At 41.9% G+C, this 23484-nt stretch overlaps 3 protein-coding genes across 3 annotated transcripts in view; 2 read left to right on the forward strand and 1 right to left on the reverse strand.

The window, feature by feature from the left end:
* The window catches only part of map1ab (microtubule-associated protein 1Ab), a 229689-nt gene that overhangs the window by 198197 nt on the left and 8008 nt on the right, over window positions 1–23484 (forward strand). The window lies entirely within an intron of this gene.
* Window positions 2835–12592, forward strand: LOC138619133 (monoacylglycerol lipase ABHD2-like). Its single transcript, XM_069695399.1, has 11 exons — window positions 2835–2904; window positions 3246–3325; window positions 3991–4222; window positions 5181–5356; window positions 5727–5894; window positions 6145–6328; window positions 6537–6629; window positions 7761–7862; window positions 7969–8038; window positions 8220–8304; window positions 10509–12592. The coding sequence occupies exons 3-11, from the start codon at window positions 4011–4013 to the stop codon at window positions 10733–10735; spliced, it is 1317 nt and encodes a 438-aa protein (XP_069551500.1). The 5' UTR covers window positions 2835–2904; window positions 3246–3325; window positions 3991–4010; the 3' UTR covers window positions 10736–12592.
* On the reverse strand, window positions 13426–18991 carry rlbp1b (retinaldehyde binding protein 1b). The gene is made up of 8 exons (XM_069695109.1): window positions 18914–18991; window positions 18032–18071; window positions 16329–16457; window positions 15892–16096; window positions 15424–15602; window positions 15142–15300; window positions 14845–14955; window positions 13426–14186 (listed from the first exon to the last, which is right to left on the reverse strand). Exons 2-8 carry the CDS (start codon window positions 18041–18043, stop codon window positions 14058–14060), a joined length of 924 nt encoding a protein of 307 aa, XP_069551210.1. The 5' UTR covers window positions 18044–18071; window positions 18914–18991; the 3' UTR covers window positions 13426–14057.

The following is a 23484-nucleotide window of genomic DNA, read 5'->3' on the forward strand; positions in this document are numbered from 1 at the left end:
GAGTTGAAACGGGACTGTGTGAAACCTCCAGCTAACCCTGTCACATTCAGCACCAAGAAGAAAACAAATCCTTTTCCAAGACCTTTTCACATCAAAGCAAAATCTCAAGCTATATGGAGCAATACCAAGCTCCTCCTATATTCCCTCTCATTAGTTTGATGAGCAGTAGGGGAAACAGAGGGTGAATATGCTGGGAATTTGGTGAAATAATCCCCCGGCTTCCACTTCTACATGATGACTTGAGGAACATGAAAAGGAAATGAAAGTGCATATTTCTCCGTAAAACGTCAAGTAAATATGGGAACAGTTTGTTTTTCTTTTTTGTTGTTTAAAGTCAATGCAAATGTAAATGCACAGGGTTATTTAAGGGAAACTAAAGAAAAGCAGGAAAAGTGGCAGTATTCTCTGTCTGTACAAACTTCCTTTGTTTATTCACATACATTATACATACAGCAGATGAAGTCTGTCTTTCTCCCCTCATTTCCTGTCATGTTTTTACTGCCAGCTATCCAATAAAAACATTTGAAAAAGGAGCATTACAGATAGCTTGCAGCGTTTTTCTTAGGTATTTGTGCAATCAAAAAAAATGTCAGCAAAATCCCTAAACTGTGAAACAGCTTAGAAGGAAAGAAAAAAAAAACAGCCTTATCCTGTATGAATAAAACCATAAGTACAGATCAGGCCGTCTGACATTCACAGCGGTCAAAAGCTATGAGACTCCACAATGGCAGAATCCTCTGATGTTCCACATCTGTTAGACAAAGCTTCTTCTCATGACTGGCTTTCAACCAAGTCTGTGTCAGAGGATGAGGTTAATTATCACAAGATGACAGTTAAATGGAACTCCAATGAGACAGGAGGCAGTTTGATCCTAATCCTCAATGCGGAGAGAAGTATAATCCTGTAAACTCAAACCTTGAGAATATTCTGTGCGCTTGAAGTGGAATGCTACTCAAGAAATGTGGAAAATAATTCATTAATGTATAATTGGTATTTATCAACGAAGTTTCACGTCTGATTAATCGACACAGCCCTCTTTCACTTCTGTCTCCCATCTGGAAACAAGAGGGAGGATTCATAAACAACATCACAGAAAAATAAGTAAAAAGGAGTACGGATCGGAGTGTAGACTGCTCAGCTGAGGCCTTATTTAAACATCCACAGTTCATACAGCTGGTTTTGCTCACAAAGTTCAATTTGTGCCAAGTGGGAAGTCGCTAATAGGACTGAGTAAGATGTAAGATATACAGTGTTTGTTTGCCAACAATTACTGAATTACTGAAAAAAATAATCTCGTAATCTCAGCGGTGCATTTTTTTTTTTTTTTAAAGAATATACATCATTGTCAGCAGAATACGTGTTGAACTCCTTTGACATTTGTCTTCGTTTGTAAAATAAATGATTATGACAAAAACATTTGCCAGGTTTGGCAGTTGTGGGGTAAATACCTTCAAAAGAATGTGATGAGTCTGTGCGTTCTTCATCTGTAAAAATCTTCACATTTAGAGTCACATTTTCTCATAAATAAAAGGCAACTATGTACATATTATAATAAACGTATCATCACTTGCTGAGCCTTCTATACACATATCGTTGAGAAAAAAGTAAATCTACATTGAAAAGTATTATTAGATTATTCAACGCTCATAATCCAGAATATCACATTGGTTGATGGCGCCCTCTTGTGATTAAAATACTAAATGCATGACTCTGACTGATCACTGAAACCTTCAGTGACATAAATATTTCTCAAGTTTATCTTTAAGAAAAGGACCTGTTGTTTTTCATTGTCACCTTCATATTAAAAGCCAGTTTACCTCGGTATAGTATTGTAAAATGGCGCCGTGCTAGTGGCAGCCTGATAAGTAAGACTGTACAATAACTCACCTCTGGCAAAATCCATCACACAACAATAACACTGTTGGTTGTCTGTTTTCTTGTTTGTTTAAATCTTTGCACTATTGTTTAGTTAGTTTTAATTTAATTATTCTATTTTATTTCATTCTATTTATTGTATATACTGTGCATTTTTATATTTAATATTTTACTGTTGTTTTATTGCTTTCCTGCACCTATAATGCTGCTGTAGCGAAAAAATGTCCCCTTGTGGGATTAATAAAATAACTATCTATCTATCTATCTATCTATCTATCTATCTATCTATCTATCTATCTATCTATCTATCTATCTATCTATCTATCGATAGCCTATTCTTATGGGATCACATACTCTTACCACAAATAGCCTATGTTTACTATTAGTTCCCAGTTTATCAAGTAAACCAAATTTAAAGTAGTGCTGTCTAATGCAACAATCTACTATTATAAAGGTTATAATCTATATGTTCATAAATGTAACTTACATGAATTTAAGTAGCCTAGTTTTAATACTTTGGGAGTTTGCAGTTATTGAGAGAAATTATGCCAATATTTTCTGTCTAGTAGTCTACTCATTTGTGACACCAGTGGTCTCCTGTAAGCGGACGTGGATGTGAAACCAAAGAAACCGCAGCAGGTAGGCCTAGTTACTGTCAATACATTTTGTTAAGGAGGAAGTAAGTTACACTGCTGCTACTTTTGCTGCATTCCCGCGCTTTCGGAAATAGTGGCTCACAAAATTGGAAACAGAGGCTATGAAACAGAAACCAACCATTTAATGTACATTCGCCTTTATATGGCTATATATAACGAGTTTGATGCGTCCGTGATAAAAAACGAAAACGCCAAAGGTATGCGAATAATATTTGTTGTCGTATTGACGAAACGTTTTCCTAAACGTCGGACTTTTGCAAGAGTCCCTGAACGCATCCCAACTTCGCCACTGGTCAGTCGGTCTCTCGGCTGTAAACAGTCCGTGTTCCGAGACGGATCCAACCAGAACCCGGACAGACTCCGGAGCAGTATGGTAAGACGGGAAATGTCGTCCGGATAGCCTACATCTTTTTTAAGAAATGTTATAAAGTTCATGTTGTGTTTGTTAAAGCCTTCTGCCTCACTTCGGCCACTTACAGAAACACGTTTACCTGAATACAAAACCAAAAAGACCCGCTTGCTGAAGTTCATTTCAGCTAAATGAAGCAGAGCTGGTTTTTTTGTCGTTCATGCATTAGAAATACGTGGCAGGCTTTGTAATGTGGGAGCAAATAACATGCTGCCAATGTTTTTATGGACTCCTTGTCTAAGTTTTTTTCCTTTGCCACTTGATCCACTGAGATGTTCAAACTTATTTTGAACCGTGTTTTGCAGCTTTGAGTGAACACCATCACGGCGAATTAATACAGAGGGAGGAGAGCAAGCACTGAATTTCCTTCCGTCTCAGACAGGAGGTGAGTAAAAAACTGCTTTAACTCAATAGAGGGCATCGCTGTTGATGAATACCATGATGTAGAGTCACTGGAGGAAATTCTTCACGTATCGGGTTCAGTCATTTGAACTGAAGCATACAGCAACGGATATTTGGTGCCAACATTTCAGTTTTGAGGCAAACATTTCAACCAGCTTCACACTGGACTACAGAGCTGTTTCTGAGCCAGCGGCTCCCGACAGAGAGCAACACATGCTGAGGAAGGTGACGCTGGGTACCCGAAAGAAAGGGTTAATCATTTGTTGCTGCTGATTTAAGAAAGAAAGAAAGAAAAAAAGGACAAATGCATGCCGACAATTCAGAAGTGTTAGCCCTACTTATTTATGAATTCAGGGGACATTTGATTCTGACTGATAGCATCCACAAAAAAAAACCCACATTAAGCTGCCATTTAGTTACAGCCTCAGTTCACGCTGAGGTAAATGAACAGCCAATAGTACGGCTGTTGACCAGTATGTTGCCGAGGTGCAATACCAGACTTTGACTAGTTAATAGCTGATGTTTATGTCTGAAAGATGAAAAGATTATCTTTATTTTTCTCTTAAATTTCTAGTAATATTCTAGAAAAAAACAACAACAACATGATATGCAAGTTAAATGCTGGCCTAACTCACCGTGCGCACACAGACAGCAGGTCCACATCTACAATGACCACCCTCGACGACGGTGACATGCGCACCTTCGGCCCGGAGCTTCCGGCCATGTTTGACGGCATGAAGCTGGCGGCAGTGGCGACCGTCCTCTACGTCATCGTCCGCTGTCTGAACCTAAAGAGTCCCACTGCACCACCAGAGATCACCTGCCAGGACACGCCGCTCAGCCGCTACCTGTTCAAGTCCTGCCCGACGCTGAGCAAAGAGTGAGAGCTTTTAATATCGTCTGGGGAGTTTCATAGGCGTGTGATGCAGCCGGACTGCGTCACAGTTTGATTTTGAATTGGTAACTTTCTCACTGTAGTAAACATAATGCCTGATGTCTGATCATCTTGTTCATTTCTTACAAGAATATTTCCTACAACCGCAAACAGAATATCTGACAGAATTATTGAGGAGCAAAATCCTAAATTCAGGTTAAACTGGTGGGAACCTGATGAATGTGGACGTGATCTCCATGATTCAAACAGGAGCTGACAAAGAACTGCTTTACACCGGAAACGTTGGTAGCACGTTTTTTTTTTTTGGTGAACGTGAGAAGGATTGTGATAGTAAACACTACGTTTCTCTTCCAGCAGCACCGTCATATTTTAAAGCAATTTTCAAAAAATAAATAAGGGTCACAAAAATCTCTTTTAAAAGTGTAGCCCACCTGTTAAAGAGAAGTATCCAAATCAGAAATATTCCACACATTCTGCCGTCAAAGCCCGGTGCCTACATTACCCACAATGCCACCCAATCTAATCTAATCTAATCTAACTGTTGCCAGTCAGAGTTGGTTAATGTAGCTTCCTGCAGCGAGCCTCGGGCAGAGACTTTCCAGCAGACGTTGCACCTTTCAATGGACCTACTGACTTACAAATTTCTACTCTTCAGCTGTTTTCTTTGTAAACATTTTGTTTACAGAGTCTGAGTAGCTGTAGACGCGTGTACACGCGTGAACTGAAACTTCTCGCTGAATATGTTTGCCATTACAACCACTCATTTTTGACCCCTCTACATCTATATGGGAATGTTTTGTAATTTGGTGACATGAAAAGTGCCTGTAGGTTTGTCTGCCAGCCCCGACGGTTGGAGCGGTGCGTCTGCGGGCTGAGACTCTGCTGAAACATCTCCGGGGTGACGTTTCCTGCTGAGTTATGTAATGGACCTTGTCCTCCTCAGATACATTCCTCCCTTGCTATGGGGGAAGAGTGGTCACCTCCAAACGGCCCTCTATGGCAAGATGGGACGTGTCAACACTCCGACACCCTGCGGGGTTCGCAATTTCCTCCCAATGCAGGATGGGGCCACGGCGACCTTTGACCTCTTCGAAGCTACTGGAGAGCACAGCACCGGAGGTCAGAGGCTTATACTTTCTGGTGTCTCTTTGTTAAAGCAGCAAAGCAGCTGGCTTTGGAGATTTAATGACACAGTGACTTATCTGTTGTTGTATTGTAAAGGCTTACTGATTGTTGTTTATATTTTCACGTGTTTTGGTCCTGAGTATTGTGCGTTTGTTTGGATGTGAACATCAGCATGCAGCTCATACTAGTGGATACGTGAGCAGGAGGGAATCTAATGAACTCCCTCGAGGAAAGATGCCACGCATTGCAGCAGCCAATTAAATCAATGAACAAACAAACATACACACATGACATCCACTTTTACACCCACTCATGACTCCAATTTGTATGATTGTGCCTATGTTTCTTCTTCTGTGTGTGTCAGATGACATTACCATGGTAATCTGCCCTGGGATCGGTAACCATAGCGAGATGAACTACATTCGGACCTTTGTGGATTACTCTCAGCGACAGGGTTACCGCTGTGCCGTCCTCAACCACCTGGGGGCCCTGCCTAACATGGAGCTCACCTCGCCACGCATGTTCACCTACGGTAAAGAAACAATACCACAACGTGGTTGGGCACTCAGAAATAAGACTGCGTGATTTTGCCTCATTGCCGCATTAGATTGATTACATAAGACCCAGGATTAATCCTGGGTCTTATGTAATCAATCTAATGCGAACAAGACCTTTAATAATAATAATAATCCTGTGAAGTTTGAACAAATCCAATATGAGTCCTGGAAAACATATTGCAATAAAAATAGAAGTATAAATAAAAGTGTCTCTCTCGCATCCAGGTTGTACATGGGAGTTTGCGGCGATGGTGGACGACATCAAACTGGCTTTTCCCCAGTCGCTGCTGGTGGTTGTGGGCTTCAGTATGGGAGCAAACATCGTCTGCAAGTTCCTGGGTGAAAACCAATCGAACCAGGACCGAGTGCTGTGCTGTGTTAGCGTGTGCCAGGGTTACAACGCCCTCAGGTTGGTACACTGCACAAACAAACGGACAGAACTAAGTGTGGATTGGACACTGGGCCGGTAACTCAGTTGCAACCTCGGTTATAAAGCAGCACTTTGATCAAAAGCTTCGCTGGCTCAATACATACACTGTATGTTATCATTACAATTTGGTCACTTTCTAACTTTTATTTAAAGCTATAGTTCCATTTGTGGGTGTGTGTGGGTTTAGGGCCCAGGAAACATTCCTCCAGTGGAACCAGTGTCGGAGGCTCTACAACTTTGTGCTGGCAGACAACATGAAGAAGCTCATCCTGTCACACAGGTGGGGGACACGCTTTTTTTCTTGGTCACAGATCACAGATGTGTCACCGACTTCGAGTTTATGATGCTGTCGTTCGTCAAACATAAATTACAGCATCGAGAGCAACGAGCTCTGGAACGTGCTTCCTTTGGCCCTGTTGGGTGATCCGCTCACAAGTGGACAGCTTGTCGTGTGCCTGTTCACACTTGACATCAGAATGTGTCTCCACATGCGTCTCGAGTGACAACTAGGGATCGGATCGCTCTTCCCCACTTTAAATGCAAATAAACACGTCAATAGACACATAAAGAAACAGGAGAAAGTAAATGGCAGTTAACAAAATGGGTCATCATTCATTCATTCATTCATTTTAATGTGCTGTCAATTAGCCTGCTAATGTCATATTTCACATTTGTAAATGTCTCCGCGTTTGTAATTGACAACCTGAACCGTTGCTCGATCTGATTATTATCGGCTCCGATTATTCCGATTATTTCATTATTCCAGCGGATTTGATTGGGATAAATGAACTGTGCGAGGGCCGGGGCTCTTCCACAGCTGTGGGTCTGATGCGTGTCACAAATTGCAGATTAGGTCAACTAAAGAAGAAAAAAAAAACGAAACCCAGAGGAGACTTTAGTGAAACAACAGTCACGTAGACAGCCTGTGTTTTGTATTCCGTAAACAGCTGCTTTACAGACTCTCCTACTCTCTATGCAGTTCAGCTGCACACGGCAAAATCCGGAGGTCAGTTTAGTAGACGGGTCTTCTATGTGGCTCAGGACACATTTGTATTCACGCTGCGAACAGAATGTGTCCGTATGTGTCCCAGACCTCCTCTAAACGGGGTCTGAGCCGATCGGATCTCAGTGCCGTGGGTGTGTTCACACCCGTACTAAAAAAGAAGGTGCCCACTTGTGATTACGCTCCATAGGACACAATATTTACTTGATTGTTTGTGCTTACTGTAGGAGAGACGAGATCCTTAGCAGCTTTAATTCTGAACGATTAGGCTAAAGGTCCTTATTCCAGATTTGGTTTTTTGAGCTTCTTTTGTAGAAAGTTTGAAAAAGTCAGATGGGCGGCACGGCTTACGCAGCCAAACAAAGATTTAACCTCATGCCCTGATTTAACTGTTGTATTGTTCAACAGGAGCAGTCTGTTGGGCATGAACTCCAGCAAAGTTGACGACGCAGACCTGAACAAACTGTATGCAGCCACGTCTCTGATGCAGATTGATGACAGCATTATGAGGTGAAATATTCTTGCATGTTGAATTTGATTGAGCTGCAACATGCTGCTCCCAAACTCTGTGGCTCGGACCTCTGTCACTCATGTCCTCACACAAATTCTTCTGCAGAAAATTCCACGGCTACAGCTCCGTAAAGGAGTACTACGAGAAGGAGAGCTGTTTGCAGTACACCCCAAAAGTGAGTATATATTTAACACCGCTGGTCTGGAGCTACTATCGGTCCACTACCAGCAGAACTGCACAATAAAGTCGGATGTGTGAATGAGTGCTACTTCTCTTACTACTGATCCTGCTCCTAACAGATGACCAGGCCTTCTAAAGTAACTCGGAAATAAATGGAACTACTTTTTTGTCTCCAGATCACTGTCCCCCTCCTCCTGGTAAACTCCTCAGACGACCCACTAGTTCATCAGTCGCTCCTGGCTATCCCGCGCACACTCGCAGGTTTGTGTTAACTGGCAATATTCATTCTCCTGTGGAGGTTATTGGTAGATAGTTAGAAGTATTGCAGATATTACTTAATGGCGGTCAGGTGATATTTTACATTTACAAAGTATGTCACGGGAACCATGCGGGACAGCTGCTAACACGTGGAATGTGCATTTGTTCCGCATATTTTGCACGTTTCCAAGAAAATGATGATTGGAACAGGGAAAGGTCCTCAAAATGGGGCTAACTCAGAGCACTGACCCGTTGCCTTTCCTCGGGAGGTGGACACCGGAGACACCGTCTTAAGTGTTAATAAAGTCTTGTCGCAGCTATCTGCACAACACCACCCAGCCCAGACAGTCTTGTTGAATTTTTCAGGGCCATGTGATCCGCCTGTGTTGCTGGATTATATATGGAGAGCTATGTGTGTGTGTGTGTGTGTGTGTGTGTGTGTGTGTGTGTGTGTGTGTGTGTGTGTGTGTGTGTGTGTGTGTGTGTGTGTGTGTGTGTGTGTGTGTGTGTGTGTGTGTGTGTGTGTGTGTGTGTGTGTGTTTCCAGCCGCTGCCTTGTCTTGCCTCAGTAGTTCACTTGCAAAGGCCCCACTGTGTGTAAATCAGTGTGTGTAGTGACTTGGACCTTGACGAGTGAAATTCTAAACTTGCTCTCGACTTCAAAGAAAACGTGAGCAAAGACAGTGGAATTTTAGTTTTTCTTTTACTCACTGACATTCAGTTGTTGGTTTTAAATCCAGACTCTTTAAGTACGAATTTGTGAAGTTGATTTTTAAAGTTTATATCTTATATTTATATTTGATATTTTCCAGTTTTGTTGTTGTTGTTTTTTTTCAGATTTCAGCTGTATTGACCACATGAGGAAACTCACTGAAAACCCAGTGGACACAAAATATATTGCCACGGGTGTTCTTAGTTCTCTAAAATCGTATGGGAATAGATTTTGGAGACGTGGTGACAATATGCAGTATTCTTCACACCACGTGAGATAAGAGGTAGAGAGAAAAAAGTGTGAGCTAGGAGAAAGAGTGATGGCGGTGTAGAGTGAAGGCGGGGGAAAGGACAATGGTGTGTTTCTGTGCGGAAACCACCGACGTCTTGGCCGCTGACCTCAGGTCAGTCACCGAGCCATTTTAGCAATACCTCCACTTTCACAACAGGAGCTTAATTATTTACCCTCAAATAGACAAGATAGGTGCACCTTTAATTATAAAATGTCCGGAGATGCTCATCCAGAAAAGAAAAGTGAGACAACGAAATGTAAAAAGCGACAACCTCTGGGAACTTGTATGAACTGTCATTATTCAGCAGTTACACTTAACGTGTCTGCTCTAAATATTTTGTTCTGGGTTCCACCTCATTTTCATTCATTGTAACTGTTCATTTGGTACATTTTCTGGTAGTAACATCAAAATTGATGAGTGTGGGAGATTCATTTGTGGTAGCGTTCAGCCTGTTGGGATTTACCAGCCGGTTTGAAGCTCTCTTCTGCTCTTCGGTCATTGTTTTGGTTGTCTTGCTGGACATAGATGTATTGTACCTGTACACAGATGGTATGTGTGCGTCTCATCGCTTCTCTGAACTCCTTCAAGCCAGCAGTGTTCAATAAACAAGTTTGTGGAAAACAAACTTGACCTACAAAGAGAGCAAATATTGGACTTAGTTAGTCATCTGAGATTAAATACAACTCCATGTAAATGCTTTGTGTGCTAGATATGTATAAAGGCAGTTCTAGAGTTTGGTTGATACTGGGCGTTTGGCCCTTATACGGATATTAGGAAGTAAAATTACTCCCAACATTAATATAGCAACAGAAATGTTGTTAACAAACACGTTACCTTATGTTAATCAGGGGCAGGCAAATCCATCTCTGAATGAGAGGAATGAATGCTCGTGTTGCACACAGCGTCCTGCATGTTTAAACGGACACCTTTTACCAAATCAACTCGAAATGATTAAGGTCTGGCGTTTGTTCTCAGCTTGTTTGTGCTGCTCGCAATGTTCCCAAAATCAGATGTTTTCAGGTTTCAATAAACCCCTTAAGAAATAAAACCCTGTAAATGAGTCAGAAGAAGTGTTTGGTGCCAGTGTTTCTAATAGCAGCCATGCACTTATTTGCGTAAATGACTTGTTTGTCTGAAGGCTCAGGGGTTTGATCGGGGAACTGAAACTCCACATAACTCCCTTTTGAACCTTCTTCCTCTTTAGAGAAGATGCCCAGCGTGATGTTTGCTCTGACCCAGCACGGCGGCCACATGGGCTTCTTTGAAGGAGCCATGCTCTTCCCTCAGCCCCTCAGCTGGATGGACAAGGTCATAGTGGAGTACACCAACGGCATCTGCCAATGGGAGAAGAGGCACTTGGTCTGCCAGAGGAGCAGCCACCAGGGCGCAAAGTCCTGCCGGCAGAGCACGGGCCTAACACTCAACGGTTAACACGTAAACATGTCCGGGGACGCACGGGCACATGCTCAGCGCCATGTATCTGCTCTGCTGCAGCTCTAGTGGAATTTACAGTTCAGCAATTGGGTTAGACAACACAGGCTGAGTGGAAGTGGCTAAACCACCTTGGAAATGAAAAACTTCCAGAGATAGGAACACCTGTGAGTGTAATGTGACCCCATGCTGAAGTGTTTCTTCCTTCTTTTGTTCTCACTTTACCTGCAGTGCAACAAGAGTTCGCCCTCTGCTGGTTTTTGGCAGCTTCTGTTTCTTTTTTCCTAAAAGCAGGGCGACATAGTTGGCAGGGAGGTGTACTTCAACTAAAACATGAACGTGACCTTCGACCTCTGTCAAGAAAGATGAAGAAGGGAGCATTTTACCACAAAAATAACTATTGAAAGGTTTTTCAGATACTCATTCATACTGACGAATGAATAGAGTATTTATGATCCACATATCAGGTTATATTTTGGTATATTATTATCATGTTATCTTAAACTATTTTATTGGAAAAAAAAATCTTTAAAATGTAGAATTTAATTAACATTTAAGTGCCTTAAAATATGCATATAGCATAATTAATGGTTTACAGTGGTTCCAGCTGTTGTCAAGGCTCAGCATCACATCTGTCCTCACTAATTAACTGATATATTATTTTCCTCAGTATGATATAACATAGTAATAAAAAATGTTGCTGTTTAGTGCCGAAGAAAATTGGGTGAGGGAACCAGTTTAGTTTATTTAAATCAACTGAGGCACCATTTTGCCTATTCTCCAGTTTTTCACTTCCCTTCTGTGCAGTGGACCATCAGCATGTCTTCTTGTTGCTGTCCTTGAAAAACAAAGGAATCACAGTGGTTTAATAATTATAAAAACAGACAGAGCTGAGACTTATCGCCGTTTTGTTTAATAGGAATATGGGCACTTTATCCAAACTAGTTTTAACATTATAATTCCTTTTGTCATTCCATGAACTGCTCTATGCAAGACATGCACACAACAGTAGTGTGTTAGGAGGATGCCATCTGCCATTAGATAAGAGGAGTCAGGTGGTTTAATCTCCTGCTGTTTACATGGGTTACGGCTGCAGATTTTTTTTAATTTTTTTTTTAACAAGTGTACAATCCAAGGCAAGAAATATTCTGAAAATACAACATCAATGACCAATCAAACTGGGTCAAACTGTGTTTACATGCACAGCAGAAAGGAGAGAAGAGGTGGGGCACTAACAGTAATAATCCAGTTTAGGATGCTCGTCTTGGTCATGATTTCCCAATAAAGACACATGTTTTGGCTCTGGTTCAGACACTGCAGGGTTTCATATTAGACATTAGTTTGAACAGGCGTCAACTTCTACTGTAAGAGTCCTAAAAAAAAAAATTTTTGGTGGTGGGTTATTCTAATTCTGTGCTGATAAAGGTCTAATTAAGAGGTGAATTTTATGTGCGCACATTTTTTGGTTTGTTTTTGGGAGGATTATTCTGGACCTTTTTCATTAGCGTCTCAAGAGCTGGTTGTGCATGTTTGACATTAATTCATTTCCTGTGAGCCAGACCTAAGTCACGTAGATCAAAGTCATCACCTAACTTTTCAACGGTCTGATTTAAGACAACATCTCAATCTGCTCTTTTTTTTAATTGAAATACAACCTGCAGCAACATCATTACTGCATCTGTATGTGCAATATGTCCTGATTGTTTGACTGTTCTTCCTGCACTTTACTGCCTCCACAGATTCCGTTGTATTTAATGGTACGAGGGTTTGCATCATCATATGGTTGTAACATAATCTAATCCTAATTTATCTTGTTGTAGTGTGGTGCACAGCCTCACATCACCTATTAATAAATGTTTTTCACAAAGAATGATGTCTGTTTATTTTGAGCTATGCTCGGTTTTCCTTTCGCAAATATAAGGCAATGAGCACAACTCATATTTATATACAGTTTATTGTACATTTATTGACATTCTTAGTGGTGCACCAGGAAGCACAGTGGGTAAAACTTCATATTATTCATACTGAAGAACAATCTAAAAAAAAAAACAACAACACACGAGACAGGCACTTGTTGGAATATGAGCCTTGTACTTGAAGAAGAGCCGAGGACCGGAGGGTGGAAGCTGAGACAGCTGGGGCCTGCCAGTGTTAAAACAAGCTGTGTGGGTGAACATCAGTCCCAACAAAGCACAATTTAACAGGTGAGAGACAGATAATCTGTTGTTCAACGATGTGCAATATTCTGTGGTTTGTATATAAATTCTTTCCGCATTGCAATGACATTTAAGTGCTTCATTTTACATGTTTTATCCATGAACTACAATTTCTGCACACTTCACTGCAGCACTGACCTTTTTCCAAACCAAAACATTTTTAGATGAAACACTACCTGTGCTGCAGCCACTGGTTTGGCAGGAAAATCAGCCTGCAAAAATGTGAGATCTGCTTCAAAGAGCTCCTCCACCACTGTGAACATTCAGTCATTTGTTTTTTCTGTTACAGCCACAGCTACAACGTCACAGTCGTGAGTATACACACTGGTTTAAAACTCTTCCTTGTTGGGGACCTTTCAGAGCTAATGTTTGTGAGTCAGTGAGAACTTTACACTGTCACAAGAATCACGTAGATCTGTGTAAGTGTGTGTGTGTGTGTGTGTGTGTGTGTGTGTGTGTGTGTGTGTGTGTGTGTGTGTGTGTGTGTGTGTGTGTGTGTGTGTGTGTGTGTGTGTAATAAAAGGATGCTTTTTTTTTCAAAGTAAACTCAAATCTTTAATTTCAGAGTGTCTTTGAAGGCACCACCAAGAAAGAATAACAAAAGGTTGCACAATAAAGCCTTTATTGTGCAACTCTAAAAATCAAGGCCCTTCCTTGAATGTGCACTGTGATGAATCACCTCCTCTGAGCCAGATTTAAAGCAATGAGGACTAATTATCATACTGGTGTCAAGTGAAATGTTGCCACTTGAAAAATACAAACCCAGTCTTACAAACCAGTCCTTTAAGGGTCATCAGTGCTGTTAATGAGAAACTTTAGGTTGCCAAAGTGTTAACTGACATTTCATTACATAAAATATAATACTGTAGAGTGAAATAATGGTTGAAGTCACAGACTGTCTTGCACCTGTTTAACTGTACTTTATCAGGACCTCTGGAAAACAACTTCTTTTGAACTTCTCACACACTCATGACTCTCATTCAGAACTTCTCTTTCTACAAACTCACAGCTAGGTCGGAGCTTTGATTCTCCACAGTCTATACTGTTTATAATATATATATATATTTATATAGTGGCTCTCAGCCTTGTTGACAAAGGGCCGATGTTTAGTCAAACAGCTTTGCCGCTGTGGCCTTGCCGTCATACTTTGAACCTTTTCCGTTGAACTCAGAAGGAAGGATGTCAGCGTCAAACTCCTTGTAATAATTTTCCAGCTCGTCTCCGTGGACGAACACCTAAAGCGAGGACAGCAGCTGTTAGAGGTGTTTGAGGGTTTTTCTTCAGCACCCAACTATACATTGTGAAATGAGTCAATGCAGTGCTCTGATGTCAGGACTCCACACACTTAACAATATGCAAAGGGGGAAAAAAGAACTCTTATGAGTTGAACAAAGCATTACACCAGTTTCTAAAGTGGCATTTAGGGTGCTGTGAGAGTCAAAAGTGCAAAGTCAGCTCTGCTAATCAGAAAACACCATTATAAAATCAGAATCCATCCAGAAGCACTGTGACATTAACACAATTTAACCAACTCATTCGTCAATCAATACAGTGGAACTTAATGTCAAACTATTGTCTGCTTTACGTCTCTTTGCCAGGAGGCTATATGTCAATCCATCAGTTAGTATCATGTTTACGTGAATATTATCATTTTTATTATGAAAGTCCTGCGCTAAAACAAAAATAAAAGCAATTTTCTCTCAGTTTCGGCTGCTGATGATAATATGAGTCGATCTCTCAAAAGCTCAGGAGCAGCAGCAGTCACAGTGTATGTATTAAACACTCTGTATATGACTCCATCGTATCCCTCAAACATCTGAAACCAGACAACAGTCACTCTACTTCAGTGTCACTACTTTTGAATCGATTAATTCACAACATTTATCGACTCACTCTCTCCAGCAGCTTGCTCTTCATGAGTGGTTTGACCACGTTGTAGGTGGTGGTGAAGTACCAGGGCTGGTGGATGAAGTGCACAGCTTTGAAACGGGCAGGAAACGAGTCCTGGTGGTTGGGACAGAAAAAGAGACATTTCTCAGAAAGTCCTGCAGAAATGCGAGAAAGGCTAAAAACACCTCAGACTTCCTGTAATTATAATTTTTTTCTACCAACAGTTACTTTCACGCCAAACTTTTTACCACCGAGCGCCTCTTTTGTAGCAGCTCAAGGTTAAGACTTTTGTTGTCCCACCTGCAACATGTCCACCATCTTCTTGAGCTCTGAGGGTTTGATTCCTGACGCCTGCTGCATGGTGAAGCCTTTAAAGTTCTCAATGATGCAGAACCCGTTGATCTGAGTCTCCTCGTTCTCCAGCAGCCTCTCAAGGATCACACAGTAGGCACGCAGGATCTGAACTCACATAAACAAACCCAGAGTTTATCATCTCAGTTGAATTAAAAACTTCCCTATCTGTGTAGTGCGTCTTGTGTTTGTCGTCGATCAGAGATGGGACAGATACAAGGACTTCCGTACCTCATCGAAGGTGATCTCCTCGTAGTCCCAGTTCTCGATGTTGAAGAGCAGAACCACACGGCCGTACTTGTCTCTGCTCTGCAGGATGCCGGGGTAGCCGGCCTCGATGGTGCTGCGGACGGCCTCCGGGGTCAGATTCTCAAACAGCTCGGGGTAATCCTTCCTGAAGCGCACGTAGCCTGGATAGAAGCAGGAGGATCGTTAGAGGCCTGTTGGATAGTTGTCTCTGATATCTGTAAAGAAGTGTCTGCCTTTTTGTTCATTTCTCTTTCTGCCCATCATTACTCAGGCAACACAGTTTAGCAATTAACAGACTTTTGAAGGACTGTGAGCCTCATTGGAGCACTATGAACCAAAAAGAGGGTCTTACAAGTGGTGGCAATTTATAGATCATCTCAGTTGCTTTGAGGAGGAAAATGTTGTTAATGCATTCATGTCTGCCACTTTCAGCTGGTTGGTTTGACGTACCCCTCATCAGGTCGTAGGCTCTGGACAAGTCGTACTTCCTGGCGCGGATGAAGCGGACCAGCAGATTGTCTGGTTTCTCTCCGAAGGTGTCCTGCACCCCCTTGGCCAGATCATCTCCTGAATCCGCCTTCTCCTTAATCATTCCTCGCAGCTCCTTCACTGCAGCCACCCGCTTCTCATCTGTCTCCATCAGCTCGTCCTTGGCCTGTAGGGGGAGCCAGACGGAGTTTGTTCACAGTTTACATTTGGATAGTCTCGGTTTTAAAAGTGTTCATCGGCCTGCGTAGCCACTGGCCAGGGAATTTTCATTTGGCCGTTGAAACTGCTTCATGTCCTGATCTGCACGGATGCAGCTTGATAGTATCGAGTCCTGTCATGTCCTACCCACAAATGCTTTTGATTTGTCTGTTTAAGTGTGAGAGCACTGGCCTGGCTACCTTCTGCTTGGTGTGGTCTGGCAGGCTGGCGCAGGGTCCAAACACTGGCCCGTGGTCCTTAACGGTGAGACGCTCCAGCTTGGCCCTGAGAGCCTGCTCCTCCTCCGACACCATACGGTAAGTTCCACTCTGAGGACAGAGAAGATGTAACAACGCTTGTCACTGACGTTTTAAATCTTGAGCATACTTCCAGTTATCTGTGATCAATTTGAAAACAATCCTGTTTATTGTGATAGCACAGTAAACCCCTTTGCTAGTAGACAATCATAACCACTTATACTGTCTAAATTACATGTGAAATCAGAAGATCTTGTCAAAAGTGTTATGGATTCTTTATCTAGTGTCTACCTAGTGTCTGGTATCTAGTTTAGTAGGAATTAAATGTAGCTGAAACGGCCAGCGTTTTTGACCCCAGTGTCCGTCACTGCAGTATGCAACCCGGAGGAGTGGTCAATGTGGGTGGAGTCAGACATTTAACCCCGCCCACAAAAGTTGGTCCTAGCAGGGAAATTGCTAATAATTGAATCATGTACAGTAACTGGATCCCATTTTGCTGAACCTACACCAGCAGCCTACATGAGCATGCACTACAGCAGGGTTGCTGCACTGGCACAGACAAATCACGTGCAGCCTTTATGTCCATATGTCAAAGCTAAGTACACAAATACAATCAATACAACAAGTTTAATTGAACTGTCCAGATTTGAGTCTTCACTCGAGGGTTGGAGCCTCTGTAAAGTAGAAAATGAGGTTTCCAGCTTCAGGTGAGAGTGGTAGAGGCCAGAGTCCAGGCTTCCAGTCCTTTAGTAACTAGGTAACTGAAATTATGAATAGTGCTCACAGCAGGGTTTAAAACGTCAACTATGATGTTGCACTTTTCGAGCAGTAGGCTCTTTTCACAGTAGACATTTAACCAGAGCAGGAAAGTAACAGGTATAATTACTGTCATTAATAATGGATGAATTCCATGTCGGTGTGCCAGTTCCAGGATTGTGATATTGTAGGTGTTCGCTCACTGGCAGTGGGCTAGTGGCTCACCTGAGTGGAACACATTCATTTTTAATGTTGGTAGTTACAGCTGTGCCTTCCTGCAATGACAAGTCAAAATGGCTGTAACGCTGAAGGCTAAGTAATGATGTCGTCACAGTCGGTGTTTCGATGGCTGATGAAAAACACATCTAAACTACGAGCAGACATCCGTCCACATTTATTGTGTCTTCAAAGAAACACTGAAGTTGCGAAACGCTTCGGATGAAAGCTTGTCAATATAATTCTCTCACATGACGCGGTGTTGCTATGGGAGCCTTAAATATGTCTAATCCACGTGACACAGGATGTCTTTTTCGCAAGTGTTGCAGGAACACCATCAATAGGCCTCAGTGTTTGTTAATCTCCCTCACATGAGTCCAGAAAAGCCTGTAAATACATGCTAAGGACAACTGGTAGACCTGAAGCACGGATCAGAGATTATCAGCTACAGTAGCTGTTGATGACGTCTGTAACAATAGACCTCGGTGTTAAGAAATGCTGAGCTGCGACTGAATCCATGTTACAGGAAGATTGAGGGTCGGGTGGAGGGTGTTTTTCTATCAGAAACCCCTTCCTCCTTCAACACCAAGCTCAGTTGGATGAGATGTGTAAAATATATCAATCGATTAGTTCTTTTAACACACTTTTAAGTAAGTAAAAGTGGAAGTACTTACGACCACAGCCATGTCTTCTGCTCTTTAGTTCAGGTTTGTACTGTATGAGGGGGAAAAAGAGGCAATTTGTGATTCACGAGTCCCAGTTAAAAAAAAAAAGAAAAGAAAAAAACAATTGACACACTGTACTCCACATTAATCCCACTTCGGTCCATCCTGTCTGCTCTCACAGGGTACTTTGATTGTGCTATATTTAGCACCTACCCATTCCTGGATGATTTATCAGGAGATTTAAGGTGGACAGTTTTTTGGTTTCATAATCAACAGGCTCACAGTGGCCGTCAAAGACTGTTTAGTACTGATAGATTCTGTTTTCACATAAATGTTCAGAAACGGAGTATTTATACAGAATAAGTACAAAAGGTATATATTTACATGTATATATAAAATAATAGTACACAGCCACTTGAACCTTAAAGAAACCGTTTTGAACATTTTGTGCAGTTTGTCCTAATCAATTAGTCTGTTGATAGAAAATTACTCAGCAGCTACACTGATATTCTATTTATCATTTATCTATGACTGTATTATTAAAGCAGATGACTGAGGGCCACGGCCATCACACTGACTGGTAGCTTTACGTGCAGCATGTTAGTAGAAACTTTCATTCAAAAACTGTTAGTCGGTCTTAGTGGGAATACCTCAAACCTGGCCAGTGTCACTCCCGTGTTATACACATAGATATACATTTACATGTAGCTCAAATACCTTAGGATGCAACAGAAACGTACATGAATGGCGGTTAAATATCCATATTTTCACTACTATTACCACTACTACCACAACAATGTCAGTGTCTCTATAGTCAAGACAACTGCCCAGCAGCTACAACACGAGTTTAAGAGCTGTGCACCGTCCGAGGCAGAGGAGGCAGAGTCCTACCTGAGGCAGATGTGACGAGTCCCAGGGGTCTGTGTGGAGCAGGGTGGACGGGACCTGTGATTTGTAGCGTTGTGGATTAGTGGCGTCACACCAGATTACACAAAACAGATTTCTTTTTCTCTTTTCAATCACCATAAAAGTGGCAGTGGATGTGAAGAAGGGGGCGGGAGGGTGATGGTGACAGATTTTGGTCCAATGGGGAAGGTTCTTCCACGATTAAAGGCATGCAGGGCACATTTGAGATGATGTAATATTGAGTGGACAATAGGTAGGTAAGAGGTGGTTTAAGGCGGCGGGGAAAGGGAGGGTGTGTGTGTGTGGGGGGGGGGGATGTTGTTGTTGTTGACAGCATTCCAGGAGGACTTGTGTGGAGTGAAAAGTGTCCATTGTGACTGCAGAGTCCCAATTTGATTTCTGCAATGTGACTAAACCACCAGCAATATTATCTCAAAGGCAATAGCCTGCAGTACTTTGACTTTAGGTTCAAAAGTAGCATTGATATCCCATGATTTTTTTTTTTTTTTAAGTTTATGAGGGACGTTTGTTTCTTTATTTAGCAAACTAGCAAAGAAAATGTTTACATGTGACCAAAAAAAACACAAAAAAAAACGATATCCATGAACTTACATGTCATTTCTAGAACTTGATTATACAAAAAAATGTCACAACCAGTCCAAGTTGTTGGGATATTGTGCTGTTGGTATGACAATGAAAAGTATATTTGGCGATCAATTTCAGCATTTTTGATTTATTTATTTTTGAACCCGTGTCCGAGAACACGACGCTTTAAATGCAATCGATTAGCGAGTGGGCGATCTCCCTTCGCTCCCTTCACCTGTGTCTCCTCTGAACCGTGTCAGTGCAGCAGAGCTTGAAGTCCGCCCTGAGTGAGACACACAGAGATCAGAGGACAGAAACTGCAACCAGCAATGCGGCTGCAAAATGCGGCAGAAACTCTCTCACTGAACTGGAAAGAAACTCATAAATTAGGTAAATAACGTAAATACAATATTTTTGGTCGGCCACAACAGCACGGCCGGAGCATTAAAGCAAGTGAACAGGAGTACGTGGCCTTCAGTTTCACTAAGGGTCCAGTCATATGCCAGGTTTTGACTTTGAGGTGTTTCTCTCGGGAGGGGCAAGGGGCCCCAAACCAAGGGGAAACACTGGATTTTTCTAGTTAAATCTTATATTAGAATGTTTTATTTGGCTTTTTTTTTTTTTTTAAGCAGTTTGGCAACACAGGAGTTGCGTCACTGCAGTATGCATTTAGGAAACATCTGTATAGGTGTACAAAAAAAAAAATAGCCCCTCTTAATACAGAATAAAGATTTCACATGCTGTTGATTTTAAGTTGTTGTGATAGAAAATGAGTGTGAAGAGTATCAATTTGTTATTGTTTACTAAAAGCGTATTCAGCTGATTTGGGTTGAGCTCAGCTATGTGAATAAATGTTTCTAAACATGAGTAGCTCTCGGACACTTTCATTTTGTCAAAGAAGCTCCCAGAGAAAAAAAAAAGAGGTAGTTTTAGAGGGTATTTAATGAACAGCATCAGTATTTAATGGTTCAGTTTGAGAGTTAGTTTAACGAGATTAAACTTAATTTGGTCTTTAGCTGCCATCAGACTTCAGGCGTCAGAGCATATGTGATCATTTCTGCAACAGGAAATATAAAAAACTTTACGCTGCTACAACTGAACACATCAGGAAGTAAAGTGGCAGAAAAGCTGCTCCGGATGTGTCAAACAGCAAAATAAATCTAAAGACGGAGGCTGACGATTATACGCAGACGTTTGAGGATAAAGTTCAACACATACTTCATTGGCATGCATATGTATACACACACACACACACACACACACACACACACACACACACACACACACACACACACACACACACACACACACACACACACACACACACACACACACACACACACACACACACACACACACACACACACACACACACACACACACACACACACACACATATATAAACCCACCACCACCACAAGGATTTGGATTTGGATTTGGGTGCAGTCATATCAGTAAACATGAACCCTAAACTATTCGCTGATCAGATTAGTTCTCACATACACATTATATCTCAGCACACAAAACATGCTGACACGTGACAGCTTCATAGCTGAGCTGTGGAGGGTGTGCACATATATATATGTGTGTGTGTGTGTGTGTGTGTGTGTGTGTGTGTGTGTGTGTGTGTGTGTGTGTGTGTGTGTGTGTGTGTGTGTGTGTGTTGGCTACCGGGAGCGGAGAGGGTGCGAGTAAAGCTTTATATAACGTGATCAGCCCTTTATCACATCACACCCATGTACTCAGTCTTCACGTCTAATCACACCTGAGTGAGGTTTAGTTGAGCATGAAGAGAAATGAACAAAGAGCCACTGGGGAGCTGCAGATGTTGCTTCGGGCCGCTGCCAATCATCCGTCTGTTTAATCTGTATTTTAAGGCCTTCCACGCTGCTTCATGTGTAGAAAATAATGAGCATTTTGTATATATATTTATTATAAGACCATCAGTGGAGGAGTAAATGCAGTTGGAGCCTTTAGTATTTCTCACGGCTTTCGATTTATTTGATTTTTGATTTTATACACTTTATTAATCCCCGAGGGGAAATTTCTTCACTACAGCAGGGGGGCTCTCAGGGGGGAGATGCTGCAGCAGGCTGCCACGACCGCGGCGCCAGGTAACCTGACCTGAAGTGCATGTTTTTTCAATACAGGACTTTCTTTACACATCAATAGTACAAACCCTCAAGTTAAAATGATTGTATTTGAGAGTGACCGTGATCATCTTGGCTCCTCTCATATCTCCCTTTTCTGGCATTTTTTTTCCCAAGAGAGGACAATTTTGCTCGTAGCTGCGATTGTGGTTCTATGAAGCAGGAAGTAAAAGTCTCTAATGAAAGATGTTAAAAGCAACCTGAGCGTCAAGCAAAATCATTTTTCAATTCGAGTCCTGTTGGGGAAGAAAAAAGTATGAAATATAGAATAAAAGAAACAGCCCAGTGAATGTCTTTAAATGATCCCTGTTCAAGTTCATGTACGTGCAGCAGACTTAGCTGGTTATAGCTTTAGAATCTAAACACAACATTATTATTATTATTATTATACAAATTATTTCACCAAAAATGAATCATCCTGTGTTTTGGGAAAACATTGATGGGCAAATTTGAATTATTTTCTGAAATTTTACAGCCAGAATAAATAATAATGTAAATGTTAATGATAATTATTTCTTAATTTCAGTATTATTAATAATAATTGTACTCCCAAGAAATCCTGTTTTAGACACATGACACATGTTCACGTGAAGCGCATTTTTCAGAACGCACGAGAACTCCCGCTTTCTAAACACCAAACTGACACATGACCTTTGCCCTCGGGGAGATGGCAGGCTTCTCGTCCTCCGACAGCGTTGGACCGATTGCACCAGCGACAAGCTTTGCGGGCTTCGTGTTTGGAAGTCGGCCTTTTTCCTCCCTCTATCCCCCCCGTCGCGCTGACGTCACCGCCACACGTTTTCCTCCTGATGCAACGACAAAGGAGCAGGCGGCCGACCCGTAATCTGCTCAATCAGGGCCTGACCTGCTCAATAAAGCGATTTTAGTGAAAGATGGATTGTCCAAACAATGCTATGCTCTGTTCTCTCCCTATGGCCTTCACTGTAGGGCCAAGTTCAGCCTTTAGGGGTGTGTGTGTGTGTGTGTGTGTGTGTGTGTGTGTGTGTGTGTGTGTGTGTGTGTGTGTGTGTGTGTGTGTGTGTGTGTGTGTGTGAGAACGAAGATGCTGAGGCACACAGACAAAGCCATTTACAGAACGCTGAAATACGGTATCAGAAAATGTGGAGCTCCCCCTGCAGCTCGCTGCCCTGCATGTTCGGTTACGGTAGAAAATCCCAAGTTTAAAAGTAACAGGGTGTTTTTTTGTGTGTGGATTACTCTCCTCTCTCTAAACTCTTCTTTTTTTAGAATTATAAGTCAGTAATTACAAGTATACTGGGTCAGCCCAAAGTTACTAAAGTGGATTTAGTACCCTACTTGGACTTGATGACGACAGATGATTTTGCAGGCTGGTCCGGTGTTTGTGACACACTCCAACTAGCCGATCTGGATGATCTCCAAAAACATTTCCCAACACCGTGGGAGGCCAACTGTTACTTGTGATGCTACAACGCTGCTCTGCTATTAGCATAACGATAATATCCAAGACCACACACGCAAAAATATATATAACAATATGTATGTGTAAAATAACATAGCTGACTACATTTCCGTAAAGAGCTTCTGTTAAAAAGTGTGACAAAAACTCAGATGTTTGTTAAATAAATACTCCCTTCAGCTCATTTGTGTTCCCTCTCGACTTGTGCAGCATGTTTTTTGGTGCGTGTCTGTGACGTGTCGGGACGATGCGACACGCAAACCGTCTGGTTCTGTAGTGGCCAAATGTTCACCTGTCGTTACCAACTAACTGCCGTCGGTCTGCTGTTCAGTGCTGAGAATGTAGCCGACGGTGTCGTGTCCAGATTTTATTTTTTTTTTTAA

Source organism: Brachyistius frenatus, unplaced genomic scaffold, assembly GCF_029030835.1.
Source record: "Brachyistius frenatus isolate BFR_SWC_R1_liver_20210118 unplaced genomic scaffold, ASM2903083v1 Contig_19, whole genome shotgun sequence".
In the NCBI taxonomy this organism is placed as follows: Eukaryota; Metazoa; Chordata; class Actinopteri; family Embiotocidae; genus Brachyistius; species Brachyistius frenatus.

Bases quoted from the DNA above. Each gene is read 5' to 3' on its own strand.
- LOC138619133 (XM_069695399.1), top strand. From the start codon at position 4,011: ATGACCACCCTCGACGACGGTGACATGCGCACCTTCGGCCCGGAGCTT. The intron at 4,223-5,180 runs GTGAGAGCTTTT...TGTCCTCCTCAG, and splicing joins TGCCCGACGCTGAGCAAAGA to ATACATTCCTCCCTTGCTAT. The intron at 5,895-6,144 runs GTAAAGAAACAA...TCTCGCATCCAG, and splicing joins GCCACGCATGTTCACCTACG to GTTGTACATGGGAGTTTGCG.
- rlbp1b (XM_069695109.1), bottom strand. The intron at 15,301-15,423 runs GTACGGAAGTCC...ATGTGAGTTCAG, and splicing joins AGGAGATCACCTTCGATGAG to ATCCTGCGTGCCTACTGTGT. The intron at 14,956-15,141 runs GTGGGACAACAA...CCCAACCACCAG, and splicing joins AGATGGTGGACATGTTGCAG to GACTCGTTTCCTGCCCGTTT.